This window comes from Acipenser ruthenus, chromosome 8, assembly GCF_902713425.1.
Source record: "Acipenser ruthenus chromosome 8, fAciRut3.2 maternal haplotype, whole genome shotgun sequence".
Taxonomy (NCBI): Eukaryota; Metazoa; Chordata; class Actinopteri; order Acipenseriformes; family Acipenseridae; genus Acipenser; species Acipenser ruthenus.
Window position 1 is genome coordinate 59,079,486 of NC_081196.1, and position 24,306 is coordinate 59,103,791.

At 37.7% G+C, this 24,306-nt stretch overlaps 1 protein-coding gene across 4 annotated transcripts in view; it reads left to right on the plus strand.

Annotated features, from left to right (window-relative positions):
- The window catches only part of LOC117406999 (protein diaphanous homolog 3-like), a 279,229-nt gene extending 255,996 nt beyond the window's left edge, over positions 1-23,233 (plus strand). For 2 of the 4 annotated variants that reach the window (XM_059029367.1, XM_059029365.1), the window contains exon 28: positions 20,598-23,231. In XM_059029367.1, coding sequence (XP_058885350.1) covers positions 20,598-20,851 — 254 coding nt within the window. In that variant the 3' untranslated portion in view covers positions 20,852-23,231. Of the gene's footprint in view, positions 1-20,597 lie in introns of all 4 variants that reach the window. The other 2 variants (XM_059029364.1, XM_059029366.1) reach the window with 2 other exon arrangements.
- Positions 23,234-24,306: the final 1,073 nt, after the last annotated feature.

Here is a 24,306-nt window from a genome sequence, read left to right on the forward strand (position 1 = left end):
AAAATCTCACTATATGTTGCAATATAGTATACAGTACATGCTGCTTTGTACCATGTTTCTCTGCTGGGTTGGCTCCACAATAACTGCGCATCTGTATGGGTGGCTTGTTGGACAAGCTCCAGGTCCCTCGGTATCTCTTGTGTTCCTCTGCTCTAATTTAGAATAACCCCTGCATATGTTCAGCTTAGAGGTCAGGGAAAATATATGTGTGCAATTTATTTCCTTATTAATGTCGAATATGTAATGCCACGTACTATACTGTAGAACTAGTCTGCTTAACATGTATTCCCTTTTAAATATCATGACTACTGGGCTCCACGGGGGGCGGGTTTATTGACTTAAGCTGGTAAATTCTCATTTCCCTTAAGCATTCAAAGAGGCATTGTCTTTTGGTCTATGCATTTAAACTCTGTATGGTAAGCATTGTAAACAATGATACAATGCTGATTTATTAAATATGGGTGTAGGGTCCAGTACAATACAAGTTGATATGCACTCCGAGAAGCCAGAGCAGGTGCCCACGAGTGGACCTAATGGCCCCTCTAACCTTGAATGGGTAAAATCGGTTTGAATGTTACACCACACTATACTATATCATTTATAGATAAATAAGAATGATTAAACAGTATCGCTTATTTTATCATGACGTCGTTTCCACCTCCTCATATCCATATCAGGGTACTGTGTTTATATAACTATGAGTCAATACCCAGTTTCTCAAATCATGCTTCTGCCAGCAGGTGTTTCTATGTGTGGTGATCCATAGGGCAGAAGAGACGTGCTGTGTTCTGAAAATCAAAGATTATCATCAGGGTATTGGAGGGAGACAGTGCACTACCAAGGTTTAAGTTCTCTTAATATACCACTGTTGAGTGGCAACATCCAATACGTTCATAACAAATTTAAAGTTATAAAAATTGAAGCTTTATCAGCAAACTTCGAGGCAATTTTCCCAGTAAATAGGTTAAGTGGGAACAATGGTCTAATAAAATGGAAGTCTGAGTTTATAGCATCATAGTCATGCACCAGTGACTTCTTTAATCATTCATACAAGGTCATTGTCAGCCTGCACCAGCACCCACCCCCCTCATTCCCTCTCCACTAGTAAAACTGCAGCTGCGCCTTTTCTGTTTGCAAACTATTCAAATGAACTGCTTCAGGATAGGATATTGCTGATCCTGTTTATGCTCTTGCTGTATAACCACCACCGTTTTTAAAACCGATCTGAAGTTTTATAATTTTATTCAGACATGTAAAAGAGATATAAGGGATCTTTTAAAAGGCTTTAAATGCCCTTTTTCTTCCCATAATTTATGCAGATAATGAAAATGCTTTTGTGATCTTCCAAGCTGTTTTAATTCTCTTTATTTAACTCGGAGCTTAAAAGATATCTGACATGCATCAAAAAAGAATTGTGTATTTAGACTTCCCATATGTTGTAAATCTTGTTCCTCATCACATCATACATTTCATTTAGTTGCTGTTTTCCGAAGCCCACCCATATAGGCAAGTATTTAACCTCTCTGTTCAAACACTGACATGGTAGGCAGTTAGGCACCATTGTTTTGCTGTTTTGAAGTTTGAAGCACAGGAGCATTTGCTATTATGCAAATTTTGTAAAAATAAATAGCAATAAATGTATTGGAAGGCTGTGACTATAAAGTACCAGAAATTTGACTGGCTTGTAGTAATGTTAGCGGCATTATTCAAAAACAAATGAAGTGAATAATATCGGCCTTACCATACCTTATTAGAATCCACGGTACATAAACTTAACACCCATTTCACATGTTCTCAATTATGTCAGCACCTCAGTTTCTTAGATCAAAATGTTATTCTGCCTCTGTATACTTTGTCACTTTCACATAATGATTTCAGCCCTTTTTGTTAAATGAAAAACATTTTAATACACCTCTTTACATTTCACATCATCAACCTTTCTGCAATTATACATTTATTACATTCCCCAAGTATATTTTCTGTAACTGTTTTCTATTCTTCAGTTTAATGGAGAATACTCAATTTGTTTCACAGTGTTGATTCTTTTGGATGCTGTCTCTTTTAAGGCCTTTCTTTTAATTAAGCTGCTCTTAACACTGAAATGACCATTCCGATAGACCAGTTTATTCCATCATTTATTTTCCTTTCTTCAATGGCGATCCAGGTAAATATAGTTCCTTTTTAAGTTGTTAATCAAATTAAGTTTCTTCCAAGTTTATTTAATTAGTTGGTGGCGTTCAGCCAGGTTTAATGGAGAGCTGGTATTTTCCAGTCCTTGTCTGCTCTCTCGTCTTTTCTGTCCGAGTCAAACTCTCTGAAACAAAGACTGATCTTATTCCTTCAACAACAAGATTGGGGCGTCCATTTCATCTGGAAACTCGAGGGAGACCCCCTGTTAAGCAGAGGGCCTCAAGTTCTTATCACCCTTTTCCATAGAGACGAGGCCAACCTAGTCTCTAAATCAATTCCTTGTTACAATTTCAAGGTGCTGGAGCAGTTAACTACTCTTATGGCCCTACAGCTGGCCATGTAATGGCAGTGACGCACTGAGTTATAGAGTCCAGGTTAACAACTCGGAATACAGACTGAGAATGAGCCAGCTGGACAGTGTGGCGATCTAAACCAAACATGTGGGTGGATCTCTGGAAGGTGATGCATTAAGCCAGTTGGTTGTATTCCAAAGCAGTCACATTTTAATTTAATTCATAACAGGGGTCTTCAGTTAAAATAATAACAATCACACAGGTTTTGTTTATTCCTTTTAATGTGTTGCTGTCAATGTTGTTTTCTCAGCACCCACTTGCACATTACATTAGGTCACAGGTCATTGGATAAATGGTGAAATAAATAAATAGACACAACAGAAATTAATGTTTGGATTGTCAGGAAAAATGCATTGAATTTGAGTGCTGTGTACATATTTGTTTATAAATTAACACATGTGCATTCAAAGCTGAACCTAAGGCAGCCGTGCCTCACTGAGCAAATACGAGTGAATTTATATGTGATTTCTGTGAGGAGATCAGAATTACACAGGGTCCTGGCTTGGTGATGACCTTTCTGACAAACTGCAAACTGTGAGGAATAATCTTTACAATACCCCCAACTCTCTGGGGAATGGTTTGGTATATCTCTTTCTATAACTCCTGTTGACAGGACAAATGCATTTCAAACCCTTCTTATACCTTTGTCATATACTATTTGCTTCTAGAATAAGTGCTGTTGTTCGCTAAATCGGTGTGTGAGATTATCATGGTTGACAGTATCAACCCAGATCCTGCAGTGCCCAGATACAGGGTGCAAATCTAATACCTAATTGGCAAAACGCTACAGAGAGTTTTGTCCTTTGCTATTTAAATTCTTGCTGAAAGTTGTCAGGGGGTCTCCATCGTTCAGTGTAACTGACACTTATTAACGAGGCACCCTGAGATAATATTACAAACTTTTTTTTTTTTTTTTTTTTTATCATTTTACCCTGTAGTGATGCAGTATTGTTTTAGTACATAACAACTGCACTGAGGAAGGCATTATTGCTAAGTGTTTGGCCACTTTGTGCAGCTGTGTATATGATGGAAAGCAGAACCAGGCAACAGACAGAGATATTAAGCATTCACCCGAGGTGCCAATTGTATGCTGTCATTGCAAATTGCAGTCTTGTACAACTAGGTCTTGCCTGTTAGTTGTTGAATATTCTGTATTTGTTACGCAAGGAATACAAAAACAGGAATGTGCTTCAGTGGAAAGCATGGACCTTGCAGGTCCACAGGTGTGTGTTTATTTACAAACCCAACTCTAGAATGGTTTCTCAGCCAAATACTCCTTAAAGTTTTCAAATAACAACAGAACACAAGTACAGTATACATGGATAACTTCAAATAACAACAGAACACAAGTACAGTATACGTAGATAACTTGAAATAACAGAACGCAAGTACAGTATACATAGATAACTTCAAATAACAACACAAGTACAGTATACGTAGATAACTTCAAATAACAGAACGCAAGTACAGTATACATAGATAACTTCAAATAACAACACAAGTACAGTATACATAGATAACTTCAAATAACAACACAAGTACAGTATACATAGATAACTTCAAATAACAGAACACAAGTACAGTATACATAGATAACTTCAAATAACAACACAAGTACAGTATACGTAGATAACTTCAAATAACAGAACGCAAGTACAGTATACATGGATAACTTCAAATAACAACACAAGTACAGTATACATAGATAACTTCAAATAACAGAACGCAAGTACAGTATACATAGATAACTTCAAATAACAGAACGCAAGTACAGTATACATAGATAACTTCAAATAACAGAACGCAAGTACAGTATACAGATAACTTTAAATAACAGAACGCAAGTACAGTATACATAGATAACTTCAAATAACAGAACGCAAGTACAGTATACATAGATAACTTCAAATAACAGAACGCAAGTACAGTATACAGATAACTTCAAATAACAGAACGCAAGTACAGTATACAGATAACTTCAAATAACAACACAAGTATAGTATACATAGATAACTTCAAATAACAGAACGCAAGTACAGTATACATAGATAACTTCAAATAACAACACAAGTACAGTATACATAGATAACTTCAAATAACAGAACACAAGTACAGTATACATGGATAACTTCAAATAACAGAACGCAAGTACAGTATACAGATAACTTCAAATAACAACACAAGTATAGTATACATAGATAACTTCAAATAACAGAACGCAAGTACAGTATACATAGATAACTTCAAATAACAACACAAGTACAGTATACATAGATAACTTCAAATAACAGAACGCAAGTACAGTATACATAGATAACTTCAAATAACAACACAAGTATAGTATACATAGATAACTTCAAATAACAGAACGCAAGTACAGTATACATAGATAACTTCAAATAACAACACAAGTACAGTATACATAGATAACTTCAAATAACAACACAAGTACAGTATACAGATAACTTCAAATAACAACACAAGTACAGTATACATGGATAACTTCAAATAACGACAGAACACAAGTATAGTATACGTAGATAACTTGAACAGAACGCAAGTACAGTATAGAAAACTGTTCCTCTGCTTCAACAGCTCTAAAATCCACATTTCTTCATTTCTAACGGCACAACATATCTAAAAGAAGACCCCATAAAAAAATAGGTTTGGGTATGTCACAGGTAAGCTCTGTGGTGACATCAGAACAGGAAGTATAGGACACAGTTTTGTGAGTGAATGCGCTGTGGCGTGGGTTTATTATAAATCAAAAGGTTTAACAAAACACTTCTTAAAACAAAACGGCACAGTGGCCAAAACAGAACACGGAACCAAACTGTGCTGGTGTAGAACCAGCACGCACAGTAATTTGTTATTAATCTTTCGCTCTTTATTATTTTGCTTTACCTCCCAACTTGTTCTGCCTCTGAACACACCAACCAAGTTCAGCCAAAGCTACAGGTTTTTATATTGTGGCTGAGGGATTAACTGGCTATCAATTACCTGGTTTATCCCTCGACCACATTTGGCACCTGTTTTATCATATGCGTGGTCAACAGCCAGTTTATCCATAAGCACTCGTTGTTGACCACGCATTCTCACGATTTTATCTGGAAGGGGCATTTTAATCCTATTCAGGCTGTCAAACAGTAATAACAATAAAACAGTTTTACCACACTAAACCATTCATTTTAAATAGTAATACAAAAATAATATAATGTACACAGGGACGGGGCGTACCCCGTCACAGGGTAGCATTTCAGCTATTCAGCAACAGGAAACTGAAGCTGAATCTGACAAAAATGTATACATTTTGAAAGGAATTCCAGTAATTAGTTATTTCTGGTACAGCACCGTAGTTTTCGGAGTATAACGGACAGCCATTTACATGTTATTGAGGATGAAGAAGGATGCGCGGAATGCATCGAAGCACATTATCTATGATTTGTTTTTCATATTTGCTTCCTGTAAACGGCCAACAAACACCTGAGTCACGTGCATAGTTCCGTGCCCATGTGTAACTTAAGCACATTGCAGATCAGTCAAAAAAATGTATTTGGATCTTAATACTTTCTTATGCAATGGATTGTGGGATACTGGAAGAGTAATGGCAGTTATTTATTTTTACGGGTATGTTTGGTTACTTTCTCCCAAAACAAGTCAGGATGTAACTCTGGACGTAGACCCTAGTTGTCACCAGTCTTTCGTATTGTTACATTGACGTTTATACTACAGACTATAATAATGACCATAAGGTACTGTACATTAAAGATAGGAAACTGCATTCCCGATTTGATTAGACTGAGTACAGCTGAGTAGATTACAATATATACAGGTATACAGTATATGCATTTAGTGTGTCAGACCCAAGTTTACATTAACCTGGTCTTTTAACATGCCTTTTCTTTTACATCATCCAATAGAGAAATATAGCTTCTTGTAAAAACAAAGCTGGAATAGTACCTGACTGGTGGTCTCAGATTCACTCTTTTAGAGTGAACTTTTGTGTGGATACATTTTCCCTGCACTCCAGTTCAGCTCCTTCAAGGCCAATCCTACTCTGTCTTTTATAGATACAATGAAACATAGTAACTGTGTATACTGTAGGGCCTGGAACATAGGTGGAACAAAGAGCTGTAATGAAAGAGTCAACTTTGCTTACCCCTGCCCAGGATGTAGCCTCTGAAGAATGCCTGTGGGACATATTTAGGCAGCATGATAAAGCTCCCACCGTGGCAGTTATGGTTGTATCTACTGAGTGGACATTAGTCTACAGTGCTGTCAATCTGCCAACATTCATGAGCACTGAACTTATACAATAGCATATTTGTGTAACATAAGTGACAGCCTCAGAAGGTTATAACTGCAAATCCACTTGGTGCCATATGACTTTTTAAAATTGTATTTTACAGCTCATTTCAATTCCATCCCTGTTTTGCCACTGGCTCTCCAATATTCACATAATCTTCTTAATAAAAAGGAAAACAGGCTTGGATTCAAGGAGACAGAGCAGGCATTTTTAGTGAACATTTAAATTCTGTTATTCTGGCATTTCCCTGTACACAATAAAGCCTGGTTTGTCTGTCTAAAATACTTCCTTTTTCCTTGTGCTCAGTAGTATTACCACATATGTATTTTGTTTTTATCCATTTAGCTGCAGACAATATAAGAAGCTGTCAGAATCGATTGACTTGTACATGGCACCTGTCATTCCCTGTTTTTCTTTAGTTACCATCGCTTGAAAAAAAACAACTGTTTGTAAGAGGAGGATCTTGGAACCCTTTTCCCTTAGCTGTTTAATCAACAAAATGAATTCATCTGCCTGGTGCTGAGAACTTGTTAGCCTGAGAAAACATATGATAAATAGAGATTTGTTTTAATTATTGTCTTAAGCAGTCGGCAAAAAAGCAAGAAGTCCCATTCCAGCAAAGCAGCAATACATAAATCTTCATAGTGTAAAAATCTGCTCTGTGTAAATTGAGGTATGCCTGAGCAGAGTAAATAAAATCGCACTGCTGTACAAATGGGTAATCAAGATACCACTGAAAGGAAAGCTTTCCGTTTCACCTTCCTTTTATATGCTGTGTGATCAAAGCAGGTACAAGAGATTGTACTTGCCACATCTATTGTTTCAGAGATAATTTGAGTTGTGCAGTTTTGAATTTGTTCCTGACACATTTACAGACTCTGTGTGGTGTGTGTGTGTGTGTGTCTAACTTCTGAATCACTTTGTTGTCTCAGCTCAGACAGCGTGGGCAGATTTAAAGGCAAGGCGCGTGCAAAACTAAACAGCCGCAGACGAGCAGCGCTGCACCATTCTCTTGACTTGTAGTAGTTGCTTTCCTTTGTCATTTCTCTAGTTTCTGGCTTCACACAAGTGGCAATGGCTATTGCTTTCACTTTGCTTTTGACAGTAGGATGCATATTTAACTTTTTTTGCCTGAGTCTAATCACTGATGAGCTGTCATAGTCCGTTTAGCTTGTCAGCTTGGTTATGCTGGTCAGTGGTAAATTGAATGGCACTCCTTGTTTAACTAGTTCCAGTTCTCTGTAGAAGTCTTGATGAAGCTCACATTTTAGTCGTACTCTCAACACGTTTTGTATCTAGATTCATGAGTACTAATTCATGTTGTTTTTTTTGTAGTAGTATTTACTACTTGTTACTGCAATGCTACATATAGATTAACAGTCCCTGTTTCATTGATATGTCACTGCTTTATACACTGACTGGCCCAAAAAAAATAGTGTCAGCAACACTGGCGCATACCCCAATCTGCAACATATGCAAATGAAAATGTTTACATGAGGTGTGATGTAATCAATTAGATCTGTGAGAGAGTTGTGTACAACTGTGCAGCAACAGTAATGGGTAAGCACAAAGACTGGATGCATTGATATATAATATATATTGAAGCCTTATCGCTGTCGAAGCTTAACAAAAATGCATACTTATATTACCATAGCTCTCTACTAAGGAATTTCACCTTGGTGCGTGATATGTATTACTATAGAAACAGAAATGTGCTTTCCACTAGCTAACCATCTATACATTGCCCTTTCTGTACCGATGAAAGCTTGTCACAAGCTGTAGGTAATAGCTTCTCATCATCTTGGGGAGGAAAAAATGATTGCATCTACAGACATATTAAAATACCTTCCATGTTATTCTTCTGTTATGATAAAGTCAATAAAGGTCTTTAAACTTGTTGAACACCTTTCATAGTGAAATCCATGCCATCGGTAATCTGGACAATTGATGGAAATGTTTCACAGAAGAAAAAAATTGTTAGATCCTGCTTTTTAGAAATACCAATCCATTATTTGTTTATTTGTTTGTATTTGCTGTTCTCATTTTTGTGCTAAAATATACAACAAAGAATAAAGCAACAGTGAGTACAATATGGTTATTAAATTTCAAGCAGAGTTATTTTAAAACATATGGTGTCAGTGGAATTGCAGGTTTTGATTACACTATTCTGTTTAAGGACTAACTTGATCGTGATAGGCTTCATCTTCGTCTTTTGCAATGCAGTTTGGGACTCTTGGGGACCAAAACATTTCAAATACATATCGGAGCCATGGATGGAGTACTGGTGCATATCTTTTTAATTGTCTGAGTTATCATTTCATCAGAGGAGGTTGTTAGTTAATTTTCTTTTTACAGTATATTTATATTTTATCCATTGAGAGAGAATATAAACTCGTGTTCCGTCTTGGACACAAGTTAGATCCTGTTGGGCAAGCAGATTTCTGAAAACGGTAAATCCCTTTCTTCAGATAGGAATTGTTTTACAAGCCAGTGTTCCACATTGTATATTGGCTCTTTTGATCCCATGAGGTCTATGTGAATTGTAACTATGTTGTATTATCAAACCCAGCTTGTTTCCACAATTGTCTGTGCTGTAAATGTTAGCTGTTTAGAAAATACATACCTCAGCGCTGCCATTGTCCTTGGATATTACATTAAGGAATTGTGTTAGTGTTATTGAGCATCGCAGTGCCATTTAATTAAGTATTCTGATGTTCTTTTTTTTTCTTTCTCTTAGCTGCTGCATATTAACAGTTCTGTAAATCAGATTACCCCATCTGCAGAAAGTAGGGCCTTGTTAAAATGATAACCCTTTACTGCCCTGGGTATGTTTAATGCCTATTTTCTCAATGTCAAATATATTGGACACTGGGCTGCAAAGAGACTTGCATTGTATTCTTCCTTTGTTTGTATTTTGGTTTGACTTTTCTGAGCATTCTGATTAATCAAGACACATTTATGAGGTCATGCAACATTACCCGATGTACATTATGCATTCAGATTTGCCCAGAGATGTGTGATCTTTGTGACCCACATTATCAGCACTTTCAGATTATTATTATTTTTTTTGTAATTCTTTACTGTCATCCATGCCCCTGCTGTCTCCATCCGTGTGAGTCTATAGAATTAGTCCCAGTTCAAGGCACTCTCCTGCAGAGCGCTGTTTGACAGTACCAAGATTAGGCTGTCTTTCTTGTTTGAGTGGGGAGTGTAGGTTTCTATTGCAGAAGCACTTCAGCAGTGGCTGACAGATATTGTTTTTGAAAGCTGAGGAGAGGCCATGTATCAGCATGATGCCAGTATATCTGGGATCTGACTCTGCTGCAGTACATTTCACTATATGCTGTAGTCACAACAGTAGGAGGAGCTGCATGCTTCCCCTCGGTATGACCTCTGCTCAACTGCAATTCTGCACGTCATAGTCATATCAAGAGTCATGGTCTAGAGTTTCCGCTTACTGGTACCATTTCTTACAGAGAGATTTCTGTTTGTTTCATGTTGTTGAAAGCAGTATGAATGATGTTAGATACCAACTAGGTCAAAATGTTGCGAACTGAGTCATATTAAACGGTGACAACTGGTACTTTTCACTAGTACAATACCATTCTGGTAATGGAGTCTATGAATACACACATACTCCAGTGCAGATGCATTGAGATGGATATGTGTGGTTTTTGTTGTTGTGACTGTTTGTTGTGTTTTTTTTTTTGTTTTTTTTTATGCAACTGATTCAACATTTTATAATTAGAATATAACCAAACACTTTAGCAAGGCTTATCTTTACAAGGAGCAAAATTACATCATATATCCTAATTGGCATTACCCCCATGGTACAGGAGCCCACTGCTTCTGTCAGATTGGGATTTAAGGTGTAGCCAGACACTGATTAGCTCCTTAGAGACTAATGACGATTAGCAGAACAGGACACAGGTGTCAGGTGTGGCACTTCATTAAGTTTCTATGTTTATCTTTTCATGCACTGGTGTAGAGCCTCTATGTGCTTTTAAAAAATGTTTTACACAATTTAAACACAAATTTTGATTTAAAAAAAAAAAAGTTTGCCTTCTGAGCTATAACAGAACTTGAAACATGTCATTTTGGACCTGCTGTTGTTGCAAGTAGCTGCACCCTGTATGCCTATTTGACTCGCAGTGTTATGTTCTAGATTAGTTTCTAACGACAGAAACCTGTGCTCCCTACAGAGACATAGAAAAAGCTATTTTGTCTAAATGTGTGTTTGCGTTACTTGAACCATGGAAGCTTACAGTGAATGGTTGAGGAATATAGTAACTGTAACATAACTGTTTGGCTGTTTGTTTCGAGTCTTACTGAGTTTGTAATAGTAAGAATACAAAACTGCTTATATGAACAGGTGTAAGTCTTAGGCTACGTACACACACATTGCAGTTGGCTCGACAGCCGTATTTACAAACGGTATTCGCTGCGGTTGTTTGTTGTACACACACACCTTTCATTACTGAAGTGAGTGACTCCCTGTTTAAACAAACCACTGAACTCGGGCCATCATTACACACCGATTGTGAGGTTTTGTGTGACAACATTATTAGTTTATTTATTATTATTAGTTTATTTAGCAGACGCCTTTATCCAAGGCGACTTACAGAGACTAGGGTGTGTGAACTATGCACCAGCTGCAGAGTCACTTACAATTACATCTCACCCGAAAGACGGAGCACAAGGAGGTTAAGTGACTTGCTCAGGGTCACACAATGAGTCAGTAGTTGAGGTGGGATTTGAACCGGGGACTTCCTGGTTACAAGCCTTTTACTTTAACCACTGGACCACACAGCCTCCTACATGGCTGTGTTTCTGTTTATGCTTTTGGAAGAAAGTACAGTATGTAATCGATCGAGAGCTCGTCAAGCACAGCTATGCTCTTTTCTGCAAAGCCAGCGGAGACACGTTTTGCTTTTTCTGCACTGCTAAATATAGTGGCGACGATCTGCAGTACCATGATGGTAGATCGAAACATTAGGGCGATCTTCCAACCAGAAGGCTTGTGGGAACGACTACAGTGGTTTCCAAATGACTGGATTAAAAATGTACGTATGTCTAAGGAGTCGTATATGCGTCTTTGTCATTTTACTGAGACATTTCCTGGAGTGCCAAAACACACAAATGAGATGTTTGGTATCAGTGGAAAAACGAGTTACGGTCGCACTGTCATGTTTGGGGATACGAATTGTCCCATATTGTTTTATTTAAGATGCAAAACCAAAAATACATTTTATTTTTCTTACAACAAAATATACAATTTGATTTGATACAGATTTAATCTACTTTGATTAAATAAAGTGTATTATATGTATGCACTAGTTACCATTGTTATGAATTTACTCTTCATCAATATTACAAAATCAACTTAGCTCATATACATATATTTTAGCCATGTTTATCACACGGAAATGTCTGATAAACAATGGCATCATTAGTTGCGCAGAAATCCACTGAGCACCAACTGCGGTTGTGTTAGTGCAGTTGTAATACACACACACAGTTAGTGCGCATTAACTAACCAAACTGAATTAATAACCACACTCGATACTTGTTCCGAACAGGATTAACTAGTGAGGTTGTCGCTGCCCTTTGTGACCGAACTGTACAAACCGTATTAAGAGCAAAAGGTGAACTCAAAACTGCATTTAGCGTGTGTGTGTGTGTACATAGCCTTAGTGTTGTGAGGTGCTGTTAATGCACTGTTAGATGTTGCAACACAAGGGACACAGTTTGGTGATGTTTCACCTGTGTCCTGCAGCCTTATCAGTGCAGCAGCCATTTCTCCTCATGGCGTCCCAGCCCCCAAATCGTAAAGCATCTTCTAGAACATAAGAACATAAGAAAGTTTACAAATGAGAGGAGGCCATTCAGCCCATCTTGCTCGTTTGGTTGTAAGTAGCTTATTGATCCCAGAATTTCATCAAGCAGCTTCTTGAAGGATCCCACGGTGTCAGCTTCAACAACATTACTGGGGAGTTGGTTCCAGACCCTCACAATTCTCTGTGTAAAAAAGTGCCTCCTATTTTCTGTTCTGAATGCCCCTTTATCTAATCTCCATTTGTGACCCTTGGTCCTTGTTTCTTTTTTCAGGTCAAAGAAGTCCCTTGGGTCGACTTTGTCTATACCTTTTAGGATTTTGAATGTTTGAATCAGATCGCCGCGTAGTCTTCTTTGTTCAAGACTGAATAGATTCAATTCTTTTAGCCTGTCTGCATACGACATGCCTTTTAAACCCGGGATAATTCTGGTTGCTCTTCTTTGCACTCTTTCTAGAGCAGCAAGTCTTGTGCAAGTCTGCCAAGATCGATTGTGGTCTTTGTGTTCAGTGCTCACTAATTTGTTGTCATTTGTGCTCATGCTTTGAATTTTCTTGCCTCTGCTGCTGATTTACCGTAAACAATAACACATGACATCAAGCTGGGCAGCAGAAACCATACACAGCTCACCCCAGTGTTTGCTGAGGATTAGGACACAGTGCATCACGAAGCCTCTGTTATACAGGAAAGTAACCTGGGCTGTGCAACACAACAAGCAGTCGCACTTCCACCTGGGAGTGGATTATGTGCTTGCATATGAAAAGGCCGTCCTGACAATGTTAAATATTTTCCAGTGGCCTGGCTTTTATCTAGAACAGTATTATTTCCTGATGCCTGGTGTATGATGCGGATAGCTGTGATGTGATATGGCATGTGACATTTTATTTATAGGATGGTAGACCAAGTAAGAAAGGTTTTATAGTTTTTTGAGTGGGTTGATCTTTTTAAATATTTAGCTTGAATGAAATATGGAACATGACTGTCGGCTGTTTTGAATGTACATGAAAGTCTGTCACAGAAGTAGAGGTGTGTATTGAGCACTGTCGGAATCTTTACAACAAATGGCAAGAGCAAAAGTAACACTGAGGACGAAAATAACTGCAAAGAAAGATTTACCAAGGTTTAGTGGCAGTGCGAAGTTTTGTTTTGTTATTGAGGCACATCGAGTCATTTTGTGCACATGTCTGTTATGTTAGGCGCATCCAGTAATTGTGCCCTAGTTTTCAAAAACAAAATGTCTAACTCAGTTCATTCAGTAATAGGTTATATAGATGTTATGCTTTTGCTTTTATTGGATAGTACAATCAAGACTTTTGAGCAGCAGTTCAAACTGCATGGTGCATAGCCTGGATTATACATTTCTTATAGAAGTTGTGCTGGGGATTCTGGTTACAGTGCAATCCTCATCTCCCGGAATACCATGTTACTTCAGTTACTAGGCAATAGTACATGAGAAAAATCTACCCAAGAAAGTATTATCCAATCTATGGTTAGCCTTGTTATCTTTACAGCCAATCAGAGTATTAAGAAAATTTGAAAGCTACTTAGAGTCATTGTCAGTGCTGACGGCATTTGGTTGAAGCGTGAACACTCACGTGAGAAACAAACGAAACTGGACTCACAAATTGTACCAACTGCAGTAAGACAGGTGCCTATGCTGTTAAACTAAACTGTTTTATAACATATGGATGTTCTAAATATGTATTTCCTTATTTTATTTCGCTGTGTTGTGAGCTTGTAAGCAATCCCATGGTACATTAACAAGTTAACTGAGATGAAGAGTTTCATGTTAATACAGGACCCAAGTAACGTCGGTGTCAAAACTCAATGAAAAAAATGTGCCACCGAGATGATAAGGAACCTTGTGTAGAACACACACACACGTTTGTAAGAAACCACACTATTAATGCTTAGGAATGTATGCACAGAGAAGGGGCTAATAATAAGAAAGCTGCTGACACAGGAAGAGTTTGGTGTAATGTAGATTGAGTAGAATTTAGAACTCGTAGGTTCCATTCATATTTGTGTACAACAGCACTTCATATATTCCAGTCAAAATTAGATGCTTTCATTAAGCCAGTACAAAGGTAAATCTTTATGAATTCATCAAGTTTCCCTTAAAATTCAGAGACCAAGCTTTCTCCTTTAGAAACGTACAACAGCATGTTACTGTGTGACGGTTTACAAAGAGCGTGGGAAAAAAACTGATTTACGAGTGCTATTTGAAAAATAATGAAAAACAGATGCATGTGTTGTGTTGGCTTAGAAAACTGCATTGCTGGAATGTGCCCACAGAGTTTGAAAACTATTTGTTTGATGTCTGACAGGTTTCTAATGAGTATTGATAATACTGCATTACTGGAGATGAAACAGGACCCATATTCGTGGTATTTAGAAACTTACATTGCATTAAGTTTCATATGAAATAGCTAATGTCAGTCAGTGTGATTAACAAATAAATAATTCTGTAGTTTTTATAAGTCCTTCCCCTTTCCTTTTTTTTTCAGGCACTGTAGAAACAGATTTGTTGAACTGTGCATTCTTCCAAAATATGTCATTTTGTCTTACTGAGCCCCCTGAAATGTATTTGCGTGTAGACTTTAGAATACACATCAAATGGCAGGCTAAGTTTTGAAAGGGGGGGGGGGGGGGGGGGGTGTAATTAAAAAAATAAATAAATAAAAATAATATGACCAACCTTAACAAATGTAGGATAATTCACTTTATTATATTTAAAACAATTGTTCATAGAAATAGATGTAGTTTATTGCTTTAATATTAGATTTTATTGTACACATTACAGTAAGTAATAGAGCTACGTATCATACAGAATTTTTTTTTGTCAAGTAAACACCCAGTTTTTTTTTTTTTTTTTCCTCCTCCGAATAATTTCCACCTGTTTCATTCATGATATTGTGTGTGTGACATTCTCCCTGTGTATGTGCTGGGATAGGGTTAAAAAAAAGACGCCCACAAGCCCATCAAGTAAAATGTACAGATGCATATATTTAACTCATGCAAGTTTTAAATAATGAGTTTGATTTTCATGAACGTCTTTTTAAAGTTTGAATATTAAAGCCCTTGAAGAAACGGCAGTGTCTGTCATTACAGCATATGTTTTTTTAGTTTTTTTTTTTTATCTTTTATATATTTCTGGTGATGTTTTTAAGAATTGTCTGTTTTGTCCAATACATGGAATCACCATGGCGAGTGTGATATGGACAACTGGACCAATAACATCAGAATTGTCTGCGAGTCATTAGGAAGATTCCCAAATGGTTCCATCCGCTAGCGCAGGCACTACTGATTCACTTTCTGTATTTCAACAAAGGCAATCTTGTGTTACGTACCTGGTGAGAATAACATCAGTTGAAAAAAGAACCTGACAGCTGCAGATAAGGCTTTCAAATGAATTGCAATACAGCCTGCTACTGGGTTACCTCTCTTAGATCTTTGGTATAACATACATACAGTATATTTATTTCTCGGCATACATAACAGAAAAACACACTCGCATCTCACACGAAACCTGCAGAATTTAGTGGAAGAGGATCCATTACCTTTGGTATTTTAAATGACTGGACTTGCAAATGATTTCCTTAATTACTGCTTAAGTAATGTTCTGATGCGGGATAATGTCCAGGTCATTGCTCTGCAAGTCCTTCAACAAGACAGTTCAGGGCATAACTGTGCCATCAGCGTCTTGATTTATGGTTCTATTTTTTTCCTCCTTTTTTCGTACCCTTTTGCTTAGCAACCACATCACATATGCGTAGTAGTTTGTATTCAGCTAATTATGCTTCTGAACACATAAATACATCAATAAAGCATCAATTGCTAAATGCATTCCTGTCTGTTCCGCATATTTGTAAAATTCAGCTGTGTGCTTATCTGACCTTGTCTTTGGGTGCCGTCGACCCTTCCCCAAAAGTATTTAAACTGGGAAATAGTGCTGTTGACAAAAGATGAATGAGCTACAGGGTAAATTAATCATAAAACTATATTTAGTCATCAACAAAGGGGCATTACAGCTCCTTTTGAAGGATGCATCGGTTTTAATGTTTCACACTCCTGCTAAGTAGTGGAATTATGAGGGCTAAAAATCCATCTGCTTAGGCGATTACCTACAGTAGATTTAAAATCCCTCCACGTAATTGCCTTGTAAGGTCTGAACGACCAGAGATTTCTTCCCGTAATTTAGTATCTTTGGTGTTAATTCAATTTTTGGCAGCATTTTTAGTAAATTGCCACAGGAATGAAGCCCCTGCAGAGCCCAAGTACCCAGAAGCTGCCAAGATGGTTCAGTGATTTAATGGTGGTGTCCTGCAGCTCCTACTATAATCAGCAGATGCCATGATTTTCAGCATAAATGTTTTCTTAACCTCCTCTGTCAAAGTGGAAGAGCCTTCCTGCACAGAGCTTGCATCTTCTGATCACATTTGTTTTTAGCTTGCTTTCGCATAATTAAAGTCCCAAGATGATCCCTAGCCTTTTATTTTTTATTATAAAATGTTGGTCTAGACGCAGTGTTTGCCTGGTGTGCGACTGATGAAGGGAAAATGAGAGAGATTTTACATGAACTCATATTTCCCTTATCACTAATAATTATCATTCTATTCATCAAGTGTCAGAGAAACTAAAGGTGCTGGTTATTTTTATCCCACTCAGGGCAGGCTCAGGCAGCCTATTGAGACTTTTGACGTTGGTGTTGAAATTTTGTTGCCAAAAAAATATATCTCTAAACAAATGATGAGGGAATTCAGTTACGGTAGTGTGAATATCGGGTTCTGCAACCTTGTGCATTTTGACACCAATCTCTTGATAATATTAAACCTTTTCAACTTTTCTGTAGAGTTCTCTGCCCTATGAGACAGAAAAGTGACACAAATAATTCTACTACTAAAACTAGTAATAATAATAACATAATCAATGTTCTCATTGTTATACCTTAAATAAAACCTGCAACAAAACTAATAATACAATCACAAAGACCTGAATTATATTATTTTTTGTGTATATTGTATGTATAACAAGAGCAGCTCTGGCATACAACCATATACACAATTGCAAGGTATTTTGTCAGTCCAATCCGTCTGTCTGTCTGTCTTAATAATCACTGGACTGGTGATAAACATATTTACATTGATGAAGCACAAGTGCTTTAAGATGTGTCCAGGAAAGCTGTACAAATAATGTGTATCTAAATCAGATGGTTGTTACTAAAAAAAGATCTGCTCTGTCAATGTTTAATTAAAATTACTCTTGGGGAATGTACAGTAAACAAACCGCAATGTGAATGCCTGAACAGAGGGGTAAACGGCATGCATTCGGATGAAACCTGAAAGTGAACGTGGGGCTCTGCAGCTTTAAGAGGCAATACATTCAGTTGATCTTGGGTTACTTGGCCATATCTGTACTGCTGCGAAGATGAATGGAGGATTGTGCACATCACTTGATTTGAGTATTAGCCAGTTTAGGATTCAACTGCAGACCTGATTGATCTGCAGACTCCTTCTGTCAGAGGGTAATTATTATGGTAAAAATAATATTATGTGGTGTGCAGATTGTAAAGCCCTATTGCTAATGCATGAAGGATACGTGTTGGACAAATTTAAAATATTACAGCTATGGCCAGGTAACTTACTACAAGACTTGATAAAAAGTATGATTCAATAAGTATATGAGACTGATTTTTGCCGTTTTTCAACCAGATCAATATCCCCCACCCCCAAGTAGGAAAAATAAAAACAATGATCAAGTCACATCAATACCCCTTTTCAAGGGTTGCTATACTGGTAAGAACAGACTTACTGACATTGATTGTGTTTTAATATGTTAGTTTAAAAGGCAGGCAAGCACAAATAATGTGATTGCACTTTTATTTGGTTGTGATCATCTAGTTTATTGTTCATTAAAAAGATGTGTTGATATCCAGATGACCTACATATCATGACTAGCAAATCCGAGCAAGTGAAAGAGGAAAGAGGAGACAGAACTAATGAGTGTTGCCCCCAGGAAACCAGCTAAGGGCATCAGGAGTGACAGAAAGAGACAAGCAGCCAGGAGAGCACAGAGGAGGTCCAAAATCAGTACAACAACTTAGAAAAGGCAGATTAATGAGATGCAGCAGCCAGTGTAGGAGATGAGGCGAAATTAACTCAAATTAAAAAGAAGAGAAAGAACAAGCAATTAGTCATTATGCTTTGACTGCAAGTTAAATCATCGAAACTTTAAACCATAACTATTGAGGTTTAACTCCTGTCACTGTGATAAATGAATATGCTTATTTATTAAAGAAAAAAACATGGACTGAGCCTTTTGTTGGTGAATGTAAAGTTATTCTGCTTTGGTCATCGCAGCAATTCCCCACATTGCTCAGGAGAACTGGTTCAGAAGGTTCCTTGGGCGTCCTCTGATCCCACGACCAAGCCAGTTTACTCTTTCACACCCAGGAACTCGAGAGCAGATGTCAGCGAGCTATCGGCCTCTGGTGAACAAAGGCCAGGCCAGCCCTGCAGGTGTCCTCCTGGGCTCACTATGCGCCTGTCCGGTAGGGTCTGCTGTTGTGCGATGAGGGGAAACTGTCCCTGCCGGTTTTGCCTCAGTAACCCGCAGGAGCACCAAAGCCAATGCGCCGCTCCCTCCGGAATCCCCCCGTGAAGACCAGCAAATTCACAGAGCCAGGACGCGAACCTGTGCTCCCCTGACTGTATGACTCACCCTGCACGCCACACAACCGTGCTTTTACCAGGTGAGCCACTCAGGGAACACCCAAACATCCTGTATTGAACTGAATAAAATGATACAATTATTTTTATTTGTTTGTGTTTGTTTTTCCTGTCAATTTTACCTGCGTTTTGACATGCCCATATCTGCTTGCTTAGTGAGGTTTGCGAGAGCCTCCATTTTCTCCCTAGTGACCTCAAGGTGATCATTCCCAGAGATGTGTTGAGACTGTCCAAGGGACTGTAAAACACTAATCCATCACCACAAGCCCCTGGTCAAGAAATGACACTGCAGTAAATATCTTTCGCAGCTGCCTTTTAATGTACAAGCTGTTTTCGGTAGGGATTTTCAGCATACCCATAAAACACACTGTCACAAATGACTGTCTCTGCTCCAAAGTCATTACTGATGGGATGATAGAACATCTTTTACAGAATAACCGGGAGACTTTAAATGTCATGTCAAGTTTGTCAATGCTGTTACTCCAGCCTCGTTCAAGGTTACATGAATATGGAGTTTCCCGTCTTTAGAACTTTGAGATCTGCAAAAGGGGGATAATTCATGATGCGCCCTCGATTGTCAGCAAGCAGCGTGATAAAATATTCAATGTAGCCTGGCACTCCTTGTTGAAAGTCAATCAGCCAGAGCCATTTAATCATCAGCCAGTGTAACTGACTGCTACAGCAGGTATGATGTGTCAGGATCGCGGTCTCTTTTTAGTAACCTGCTGGAAATTAAATAGTGGCACATCCATGCCTAAGAGAATCACTTGCAGACTTAAGAGTAGAAGTGTAAGTGCCTATCCCACTTGTCTAGCACGACATGAAAATATGAATGTAAATCAGTCTATTAAAGATGCATTGCCTACATCAGTACCATTTTTCCCCTCAGGGTGAATTTGCTAGAAATAAGTATTACTTCAAAACAGACCACTGTTGGGTTCTAGTTACACTTCCATTTCATTATTTGAGTCTGTGGTAGTCATTTGCGCATGTCTGACTGACACTGCCTTGCTTTCACCCTCTTGTGCTGAATGATTCTTCCCCTGCCTGTCTAACTGATGTTTATCTAACGATTTCTCTGCTTTACACGGCCCACATATGAAAGCAGCTCAGTCCCCCCCCCCTTTTTTTTTGTTGTTTATATAGTTTCATGAGATTTTTTTTTTTTTTTCCTATCCAACTGCAGAAAACCTGAAGGCACCTTTGGAAAGGTCACGTTCTCGACAGAATATAAATTTCAGCTCGACAAGAGCACCAGTTGCCAAGGAGCTTAATTATGAATCGGAGCCTCATTCATCTACAGCAAGAAGCAGGGCTGCTGGAAAGCGAGAGGCCCACATTGGCCCAAGCGCCCTGGAGAAGGAAACTGAGCCTGCCGGCTGCACTCCTAAGGAAGACAATGATGTCGAGGCCCTACTGGCTCGGTTACGAGCCTTGTAAACCCACTACATTACACCACTGTACCATTACCTTTCTCCACACACTCCTGATATAAAAGAGAGATGGGGGTAGAGATTGCAAGCCTTGTAAACCCACTGCAGTGTTATAGTGTCATTTTTCTAATGAGCAAAATGGTATATCACATACCTACTCACAATTAACCTTTATTTGAAGATCCTTAACCTGTTTGAGCTCCTGACATTTTGTTCGATAACGTTTTAAGGCTTATGACGGAACAGAAATGAATAAGCTAGGTTATTATTTAGCACCTACAGTTTGCCCTTCGTACAGTACCAGTATATAGATTACACTGGTTTTAATATAGGGGAGCACCAGATCTGCAACTAAGAAAGCAGTTAATATATAAACACTGGGTCTAATGTAGATATTCAGCAATGCACAGCAGTCCGAAAGGCAAATATATTCTTAATGTTATAGTAACACTTAGCCATTTCAAAAGATTATATTGTGTTTTTGTTATGTTGTGTATTAATATTGCAATTTAAAGGAAAATGTGCTTGCTCCATATTTGTCAATCCGTGCAGTTTAAAGCAAGGACACCAAACCAGACATAATTACTAAAAATACATACAGTAAATGTGTATATTAATATCCATTATTGTACTTATTGGAGCTGATGTAATCTTCCTCTTCCACAAGGAATACAGTCAAGCCTGATTATTAAGGTACCATTAAAAGTGGTCTTTAGAGCCGGTAGTCTTTACAAGGGATTATATGTGGGAAACTGGGTGATTCTAAGTCAGCTGGTAATTTTGCATTGCTTACGTGGAAAGGGAGAACAGGCTTAACATTGTTTTTTTTTTTTAAATGTTCTCTTGAGACGAATGGGGGGTCACTGCAAGCTGTTACTGCAATAACATTCATGACACATGGAGTTAGTCCTTGTTGTCGATCATTTTGTGCATTTCCATTCTCTTTGGTGATGTGTTCCTCAACGACAACGTTCCCAACTGAGTTCTGCAACAATATAGAGTGTGGTCACTATCAGCAGATGCTCCTTAAAACAAGGTTGACTGTATTTTTAGTTAATTCATTTTAAAGTGTTACTATGGCTTTCAAGGAATGTTGCATATATAATCTTGCCTGTAAAACAACAAATTGACCAAATGTTTCCCCCACATGAATTTAGACCACACTTGGTTATGTAGATACACACTGGGCAGTAAAAGGTTAAGGAAACATTTAGATTTTATATGTATACATTTATTTATTCACTTCTGCACCTCTTATATTTTTTTTGCATGAACACCAAAATACTGATCTTCTGTGTAGGTTAAAATGTATTCAAACACGGAGACACATATAGCTATATCTATGCAAACTGTTTTCATAAAAGCTGTATCTGTATACACTAATGTATGTTTCATATAATTGTCAGTAAGCGTTCTATTTTGGTAAAGCTGTCTTGATTATTGCTCTGTGTACACTTCTAGAGAATAACTACTAAATAATGTAGATCATTACCATACAAAGTAACTTTTTTTTTGGTTTCATTACCTCCATTTGATTGAACATGTAATTGCAGTAAGCAGATTAATCTTGTAATTTTAAACTTCTTCCCAGTTGGATTCCGATAAGTGTGTTTTGCACTAGGATGTAGAATTGGATTAAGCCACACACAGGAATTTTTCACAGTTAATTTTAATAATTGCATATTCTCCCAAGCACTACAAGTGTAATAATCTGTTAAAAATAAATACATTAATAAATATAATTAAATCAGACAAGATAACTTTATCTTACTGCTGTATCCAAACAGAACAAGTGAATTTCTTTCTTTCTATCTTTAGTAAATGTGTTTTTTTTATTTACTGATCTTAATTATTATAAATGTTTAATTATAGGATAATATAATGAAAAAAAAGCATTTTGTTGCACAAAACGTCATGTATACAATAAAATGAAAGGAAGTGTAAATGTTTTCTTGTTTTGGTGAAGAAGCAGTCTCACATTTTAAAAGGTCTGGGACTGCAATCATTAGATTTTATTCAGTCACTCAACGAATCTCATTTCATTACGCACAAAACAATTCAGCTGTCATCTAGCGTTGTTAATGTAAACCTGATTATATGTACCAATACAGATGGGTTTGATTAGGCAATGTATTCTAAATACTAATTACAATCCTTACCATGGACTTGGCTTTCATTTGAATTATTCTGTGCAAAAACTGAATTGTGTTGGCCTAAGTCATTGCTAGGTTATTCTGATAAACTGTTATAAAGCAATTAAACTTCCAAGGATTATTTATATTTTCAACATTAGGGAATAGAAAATAAGAAGTAATTTCAGGTTCACCTTTTCTTTGGCACTTAATTTTTCTGAATTTTAACTAAAATCTTAAATTTCTTGTAAAAATGTTATATGTTTTCAAAGCTGGCAAGAAGAAGAAATGTGTTAAAATATGATTTAATATATTCAAATTGTTCTTCGAAGGATGCACACGTCCTGTAATCATGTGCAATTCAACAGTGTCAAATGATAAAAGATTGTTGGGTTTCAACTGTAAAACGTAAGTGCTGATTCACAATTACTTCTACATATACAAAAACGCTGCAGTCAAGAATGTGAACTATTCAAGCTAGATGGAATCTTATTGAGCACTGTCTGCCTCATGCTGGTTTCACATTTTTCCAGAGCGTGCTTGGAGTTTTCCAAAGAATGCCTGCAGAGTTTTCATTTTATTTTGCATTATTCTTTTTAAAAGTAAGAATGTCTGTGAGATGTTATCAGCAGATCAATACCGGAGCTGAGCAGGTGGTCTATAATGGTCACAGATCACTGCAGGATCTAGTAGGTTCTCTGTTCTAACTAACTTCAAAAATACCTTTTCAATCCCTCCATGGGGGCAAGTCACAAAGGTTCTGACAGTTTTTGTTGATCTCCTGTTGTGAGTTAATAGGAAATGCATCACTTCTCATTAGAGAGAACCAGGAAGGACTTGCCAGTTTCATACCACGTGACAAGCAGCATTGGCTCTCCTGCAACCAGAGCAGAGTTTTGACCCCAAGTATATTGGGAAAATATCCAGTACACAAGGGTTTACACCAGACTGCTTTGATATCTTTAATGCCCAGAAAGCAGACCGGCCTCGGTTTCTTAGCCAAGAAACAGAACGTAATGGCATGTCTGTGCCTCCTTTGGAGCCAGCAATGCCATTTCCTGCGACACCGGATATTCTGAAGTACTGGCCAGGCCCAACTAAGTTTGGATACTTTCACAAGTGCAGTACGTCTTGCATTTGATACCCTGCACATCTTCATGGTGTATACAAGGCCAGATTAAGACCTAGTCTAGATCTGTGGCTACAGGGGTGTCTGGATGTACCATAACAACTATTGGTCTTTTGGACAAATGGGTTTTAGAACACCAACATAAGCTTTGCCATCATTTATTGCAATTCTTGGTGAAATTTAGCTTGTTTTCAATCCGGG